Source organism: Kryptolebias marmoratus, linkage group LG2, assembly GCF_001649575.2.
Source record: "Kryptolebias marmoratus isolate JLee-2015 linkage group LG2, ASM164957v2, whole genome shotgun sequence".
NCBI classification, from domain to species: Eukaryota; Metazoa; Chordata; class Actinopteri; order Cyprinodontiformes; family Rivulidae; genus Kryptolebias; species Kryptolebias marmoratus.
This window is the reverse complement of record NC_051431.1, coordinates 35,634,275-35,642,154: the sequence shown is the minus strand read 5'-3', so window position 1 is coordinate 35,642,154 and position 7,880 is coordinate 35,634,275. Positions and strand designations below refer to the sequence as shown.

The 7,880-nt window shown below is 40.7% G+C and overlaps 1 protein-coding gene across 2 annotated transcripts in view; it reads right to left on the bottom strand.

The window, feature by feature from the left end:
• mtr (5-methyltetrahydrofolate-homocysteine methyltransferase) overlaps positions 1-7,880 on the bottom strand; it is a 98,897-nt gene that overhangs the window by 77,133 nt on the left and 13,884 nt on the right. For both annotated transcript variants that reach the window (XM_037980812.1, XM_037980815.1), the window contains exons 4-6: positions 4,458-4,527; positions 4,267-4,359; positions 1,230-1,336 (exon numbers count right to left, since the gene is read on the bottom strand). In XM_037980812.1, the coding sequence (XP_037836740.1) occupies positions 1,230-1,336; positions 4,267-4,359; positions 4,458-4,527 (270 nt within the window). The remainder of the gene's footprint in view (positions 1-1,229; positions 1,337-4,266; positions 4,360-4,457; positions 4,528-7,880) is intronic.

The following is a 7,880-nucleotide window of genomic DNA, read 5'->3' as shown; positions in this document are numbered from 1 at the left end:
GTCGAACCTCGGATTCAGGAAGAGCAGTGTGGTTTTCGTCCTGGCCGTGATACACTGGACCAGCTCTATACCCTCAGCAGGGTCCTTGAGGGTGCATGGGAGTTCGCCCAACCAGTCTACATGTGTTTTGTGGACTTGGAGAAGGTGTTCGACCGTGTTCCTCTGGGGATCCTGTAGGGGGTGCTCCAGGAGTATGGGGTGCTGGGCTCTTTGATACGGGCTTCTAGGTCCCTATATGACCGGTGTCAGAGCTTGGTCCGCATTGCCGGCAAGGTTGCCCTTTGTCACCGATTCTGTTCATAATGTTTATGGACAGAATTTCTAGGCGCAGCCAAGGTGTTGAGGGGATCCGTTTTTGGTGACCTTAGGATTGCGCCTCTGGTTTTTGCAGATGATGTGGTCCTGTTGGCTTCATCAGGCCATGATTTACAGTTTTCGCTGGAGGGGTTCGCAGCCGAGTGCGAAGCGGCTGAGATGAGGATCAGTGCGTCCAAATCCGAGGCCATGGTCTTGAGCCGGAAAAGGGTAGAGTGCCTTCTCCGGGTCGGGGAAGACGTCCTGCCCCAAGTGGAGGAGTTTAAGTATCTCTGGGTCTTGTTTACGAATGAGGGAAAAATGGAGCGGGAGATCGACAGGTGGATTGGTGCAGCGTCTGCAGTGAAGCGGGCGCTGTACCGATCTGTCGTGGTGAAGAGAGAGCTGAGTCAGAAAGCGAAGCTCTCGATTTACCGGTCGATCTACGTTCCTACCCTCATCTATGGTCACGAGCTTTGGGTAGTGACCGAAAGAACGAGTTTGCGAATACAAGCGGCTGAAATGAGTTTCCTCCACAGGGTGTCTGGGCTCTCCCTTAGAGATGGGGTGAGAAGCTGAGTCATCTGGGAGGGACTCAGAGTAGAGCTGCTGCTTCTCCACGTCGAGAGGAGCCAGTTTTGGTGGCTCGGGCATTTGATTAGGATGCCTCCTGGACACCTCCCTGGTGAGGTGTTCCGGGCACGTCCCAACGGATGATGGATGGATAGTTTTGTGGTACTAATATATATGTTTTGATGCTTTTTAATGCTTTTTTCAATGCCACTGTTTCAAGAGAGGATGCAAATGTAAGTAATTATTTGTTTGTAAGTGCACAGGTTTTATGTAGGGATGGGGATTTTCAAGCAGGAATACAACTAAAGGATCAGAGGCAATTCTATCACTTTTTCTAAAAAAAAAAGAACAGTGCACATTACCTTTGCATTGGCCGTGTCAAAGATTGTTTCAACCAGAAGGACATCTGCTCCTCCATCCAATAAACCCCGGACCTGCTCTGAGTAGGCTTCTACTAATTCATCAAATGCTATGGAGAAAAAAAACAGATGTACACATACCTTTAACAAAAGGAACTTTGTAGTTTGTCAGTCTTAACCGACCAAAGATTTATGCAATATATTTGTTTTAACTTTTCAAGCCTGGAGTAAAGCACACGTCTTAACATCAAATCTGATCAAAAAAATAGATAAATTTATTAAAACAAACCTCTTACATTTTAGCTGTTTGTCTCTTCAGAGGATCAGAAATAAAAAAGCAATCTGAGCTGTGTTTGGTATAGAAGAAGTCTTTTCAAAAGGTAATAAAGCTGGGGTTTTTTCTACATTGTTATGATTAATTGCATTATAAGGTGAATTTCTGACAGTCCACTAACATCAGACTGGACTGGAGGCCCCACATGGAAGCTGTATACAAGAAGGGGATGAGGTAACTCTACTTCTTGAGAAAGCTTAGGTCCTTCAATGTGTGCAGCATTGAAGCCATTGCTTTTTTTTTCTTCTTTTGTTTGCTGGGAAGCAGAATGAGAGCCAGCAGCAACAATACTCCATTTGGGAATACATTGTGCGATATGCGAATAACTCACCACTGAGTTCAGCAGTGAGCTTCGGGCATATTGTATTTTGTCTGAAAGTTTCATTATAATATGGCATGTAAAACTAAACTGTTCGAAATTCAACACTGCATGACATCACCTTTCTCTTTTTACATCTTACAATTTTCTGTCATATATTATTTTCTGCCAGAAAAAAAACTATTAGATGATCAAAAACATCTATAAAAACAATGAATATGGTCTAGATGAAAATAGTTCCTGGACTGAAAATAACAAAACAGACAATAATTTAGTTTGTATAAAATGAAAAATGCACTCAGAAATGGCTTGACATCAGACATGCTGCTGCAGCACAGCTCAGCTCGTTTGGAAAGTTTTTACTGCCTGGAGAAAACACAAAGTTATCTGTATAGACTGCCTCTAGGGTGTGAATAAAATCAGAGAAATAACAAAAGTTGGAGATACTATTAAAAGGAAAGTCTTTTCTACAGAGGAATATTTTCTGCCATTCATGTGAGCTGGTGGTCGGTTTGAGCAGAAAACAGAAAAATAGATTACAGCTGTTTGTTCCTTTGAGTTTTCAATCCTTGCCTGTCATGAAACGGTGGATCAGGATGTTAGCAGTTTTTTGAGTTGGGAACACTGACGCAAGCACAGACCACTTACTTTTGACAATGCTAGCAATGCTAATGAGGCTAATAAAAGATGTTAGTTAACTGTGGATCTGCTATTATACAGCTCATGTGTCCTCAGCTCTAATCTTATATTATAAGTAATGGGGTGCAGCTGTGTGCATAAAAAATAAAAATGTTAAGGAGCTATAATCTGATTAATAAATCTGATATGCTGTAAATATTTTTCTGTTGGGTTTTATTAGGACAAATCTGTCTAATTAGCTAGAGATTATTTGTAGTTTTTTTTATGAAAAAAATGTTTTCAATATAACCAGAAATTCAGAAATGATGAACCTCAGAAAACACAGGCTGACAGAACCAGCCTTTCAGACTATCAAGAGAAATTCTGACATTAAATGATTTTTAAATACCAGCCGCTTGTTAACAGTCATAAGACAAAATTTGATTTAGTTTTTTGAATACGCGCATTCTGTTCTTTCTTTTTAATTTTATTGGACATCACTTAACCTTATCTTACCTTTATAGGTTAAACTCATGTTTCGGCAGCCATTGACATTATTATTATTATTATTATTATGTAACATTATCATAACCACTGTGTTGTGCAGCAGTGTGAAAGCTTTCTGCCAGTCTGTCACTCAACAGTTGAATCCATCTTTAATATTGGGCACTTTAAAGCTCTCTTCCACAATCTGAACCACAAAGACTAAACTGCAGCACAATTACATCGATTGATACAACTGAGTTGCAAGTTTTGGTTGCGCTACCGAAACTTGCCACCATTTGTGGAAACAACGGAAGCGCTATGGACAAAGTTGGCCCTGTGTTGTTGCTGGTTTTTAAACTTATGAGGTTTCTCCTGAGACTTCAGGAAGAGAGGCGCAGTGGAAGAAATGCTCTGGATGCCGCGATTGTTGCGCGGAGTAGGACAGCTGTTATCTGCCGGAGGTTTCAGGCTTTACAGCGCCTTCATTTGGGGGACAGACGGCATAAACGTTGCAGGGTAAGCTAACGCTGTTGTTTATATTCCTACCGTCGCTCTTTATACTTGCATCTGGCCTGAGTGAGCAGGAGCTAAGCTTGCACCACCCACGAAAGCAGGGCCGCCCGGCTGGCCCTACTCCGAAGCAGGGACGAAAAACGCAGGGACCAGCCTCGAAAAAATGCTGGTGGAAACACGCACAAAGCAAGCTGAGTAGAGTGGAACCGGGACCTTTAGAGCCGGTATGAAAGGGGCAGTCCCTGTGATGGACTTGCAACCTGTCCAGAGTGTACCCCACCTGTCGCACAATAACTGCTGGAGATAGGCACCAGCCCCCTCACGACCCTGTACAGAAAGTGGGTAAAGAAAAGAGTATATATTGTGTGTATATTTTGTATTTTGTTAATCGTTGTTCGTTGAGACAAACTGGTATAGGAAAAATTTATATTAGCAAGAATGAGGTATACAAATATTAAAAATGTGTATCAGCCTACTAAACCGGAATCAGTGCATGTCTTAGAGTGAAAAATCTTTTCTAGGTAATATGCTACAGTATAATTATAATCACATTTATATAGATCTCACAATTTCCTGCTGTGTTCATCTGGTTGTCAAGATTGTTAGTCATATTTCTAATTTGATATTACTTTCCAGATACAGTAAGGTGCAACAAATTCTGCAGCCCAAAAAAAAAACATTTTATGTGGGTCTTTAAGAAAATAAATGTCTAGTGTTTACTGCTGTAACAAAAGCACAAAATTATTTATTAAAAAAAAAAGTCATATTACTTATGTTCCTGAAATCCGGTCTCTCCACAGAAGGTGACACAGACAGGGTTTTGTTGGTGGGACCCAGTGCCCCAGCCACATAGTATTTACAACCTGGTAACACACACACACACACAATTCAGCTGTTGTTACACACATAGTGAAATTCTTAACGGTCTGAAAAACAGTTGACTGTAGACAATGAAGCTAACCAGATTGTTTGCCGACATCACCAGCTGCTTTTCTCGCCAGCTCTGCTGATGTCCTGTTGAGGCGGTAAGCCTGCACAGCAAACACAAAACAGAACAACAATAAACTGGTTAAAAACTATAAAAGTACTTCATTATCAATTCTGAAAATCACCTTTTCAGCAAGCCCAATAAATATTTCCTACAGTGGGTACGGAAACTATTCAGACCCTTCTAAATTTTTCACTCTTTGTTTCATTGCAGCAATTTGCTAAAATCAAAAAAGTTCATATTATTTCTCATTAATGTACACTCAGCATCACATCTTGACAGAAAAAAACCCAGAAATGTTGACATTTATGCAAATTTATTAAAAATGAAAAACTGAAATATCACATGGTCATAGGTATTCAGCCCCTTTGCTCAGTATTGAGTAGAAGCACCCTTTTGAACTAGTACAGCCATGAGTCTTCTTGGGAATGATGCAACAAGTTTTTCACACCTCACCTGGATTTGAGGATCCTCTGCCATTCTTCCTTGTAGATCCTCTCCAGTTCCATCAGGTTGGATGGTGAACGTCAGTGGACAGCCATTTTCAGGTCTCTCCAGAGATGATCAACTGGGTTTAGATCAGGGCTCTGGCTGAGCCAGTCAAGAATGGTCACAGAGTTGTTCCGAAGACACTTCTTTGTTATTTTAGCTGTGTGCTTATGGTCATTGTCTATTTGGAAGGTGAACCTTCGGCCCAATCTGAGGTCCAGAGCAGTCAGGAAGAGATTTTCTTCCAGGATATCTCTGTACTCTGCCACATTCGTCATTCCTTCAATTGCAACCAGTCGTTCTGTCCCTGCAGCTGAAAAACACCCCCATAGCATGATGCTGCCACCACCATGTATCACTGTTGGGATTGTATTGGGCAGGTGATGAGCAGTGCCTGACTTCCTCCACACATGCCACTTAGAATTAATGCCAAAAAGTTCAATCTTCATCTCATCAGACCAGAGAATCTTATTCCTCATAGTCTGGGAGTCTTTCGTGTGGTTTTTTGGGAAACTATGCAGGCTTTCACATGTCTTGCACTGAGGAGAGGCTTCCATCGGGCCACTCTGCCATAAAGCTCCGACTGGTGGAGGGCTGCAGTGATACTGGACTTTGTGGAAATTTCTCCCATCTCCTTACTGCATCTCTGGAGCTCATCCACAGTGATCTATGGGTTCTTCTTTACCTCTCTCACCAAGACTCTTCTCCAACAACTGCTCAGTTTGGCTGGACGGCCAGGTGTAGAAAGAGTTCTGGTAGCTCCAAACTTCTTCCATTTAAGGATTATGGAGGTCACTGTGCTCTTAGGAACCTGGAGTGCTGCAGAAATTCTTTTGTAACCTTGGCCAGATCTGTGCTTTGGCACAATTGTCTCTGAGCTCCTTGGGCAGTTCCTGTGACCTCATGATTCTCATTTGCTCTGACATGCACTGTGAGCTGTGAGGTCTTCTATATAGACAGGTACAGGGGTTGGACAATGAAACTGAAACACCTGTCATTTTAGTGTGGGAGGTTTCATGGCTAAATTGGACCAGCCTGGTGGCCAATCTTCATAAATTGCACATTGCACCAGTAAGAGCAGAGTGTGAAGGTTCAATTAGCAGGGGAAGAGCACAGTTTTGCTCAAAATATTGCAATGCACACAACATTATGGGTGTCATACCAGAGTTCAAAAGAGGACAAATTGTTGGTGCACTTCTTGCTGGCGCATCTGTGACCAAGACAGCAAGTCTTTGTGATGTATCAAGAGCCGCAGTATCCAGGGTAATGTCTGCATACCACCGAGAAGGACAAACCACATCCAACAGGATTAACTGTGGACGCAGGAAGAAGCTGTCTGAAAGGGATGTTCCAGGTGTTTCAGTTTCATTGTCTAACTCCTGTATGTGCCTTTCCTAATCAAGTCCAACCAGTTTATTTAAACACAGCTGGACTCAAATGAAGGAATAGAACCATCTCAAGGAGGATCAGAAGAAATGGACAGCATGTGTGTTAAATATGAGTGTCACAGCAAAGGGTTTGAATATTTATGACCATGTGATAGTTCAGTTTTTCATTTTTATTAAATTTGCAAAAATGTCAACATTTCTGTTTTTTTCTGTCAAAATGTGATGCTGAGTGTACATTAATGAGAAATAATATGAACTTTTTTGATTTTAGCAAATGGCTGCAATGAAATGAGTGAAAATTTAAAGGGGTCTGAATACTTTCCATACCCACTGTACATTACTTGATAATATTCTTCCGCAAAGCTCCTAATAATGCAGAGTAGTCCATTTAATAGTTTTCTGTACAGTGGGCCTTTAAATGAGACACTTGTAAAAACACTAGTCTTTCAGAAATTATTATAAAAACAGAATAGTCTTGTTGCAGATTATTAAATCGCCTTAAGATGTTTTTGGTATGTCCACTTTTTGCTTTATTGAAACCTATATTCAAGGTACACAGACTCCACAGCTAAGTGTAAAATCCAAATAATTACAGCTAGATTTTCAGTTAAATATGGTATATACAAAAAGAAAGATAGGAATTATTGAATTTCCTTAAAATGAATATATGTAATACTGACAACTAGAGTTTCAAACTAGTACTGCAGTTAAAATTCAAGACAACAGAGATGGTGTCATCCCTTCTACGGAAAATAAGATTAACTATTGGTCTTTGAAAATGTCCTCATTAGGTGCAAAAGAATTGTCATGTACAGTACATATCTCTTCATGTTTTAATGTTAGGACATAATGCTCTCTATGTGCTACAGCCTCCCAAGTATGACCAAACTGGTGATGGTCGTTATGCGTTTGTTCAAAAGAGCACTCTCTAAATATCTGAAGACAGACAGATTCTGCAGCTAGGATTTTTGTCATCCCCGGGATGTTCTGCTTGACATTTATTTTGTAAGAAACTGATTTTAAAAAAAAAAGAAGAAAAGAAGCTGGGTCTTTAGGTAATGTTTGTGTCAATAAACGTCTGATCATCAACGTCTGCCTTCCTGTACTGTGAGACCAATGTTTTGGTTATGCTTGACCAAAAAATGCATAGAGCGAGGTTTCTTATCTCTTGTTTTGAAACACAGCCTGCAACTCAGTTTCACTCCATGAGGCAGAAAAACAGACAGAGGATGGAAAGAAGAAACTTAAGAGCAGCTGACAGAGAAAATCAGTCATTTTGCAAAAAACATGGAAAGTGACATCTCATGGATTTTAATGAAACTGGGTGTGTGAATAGTACTTGGCTAGTGTAAATCTTTCCCAAAATATTTTGGCATAATATTAAGTGGTTGCCATGGTATCCAGCCGTGTGTTTTGGGGGCAAATGCGCCTCAAATTCAGCAAGTTAATAAGACCAAAAATGGCACTTTTCAATGCATAGAAAAAATACTATATATACTTTTTAAATATTTTTTAAACA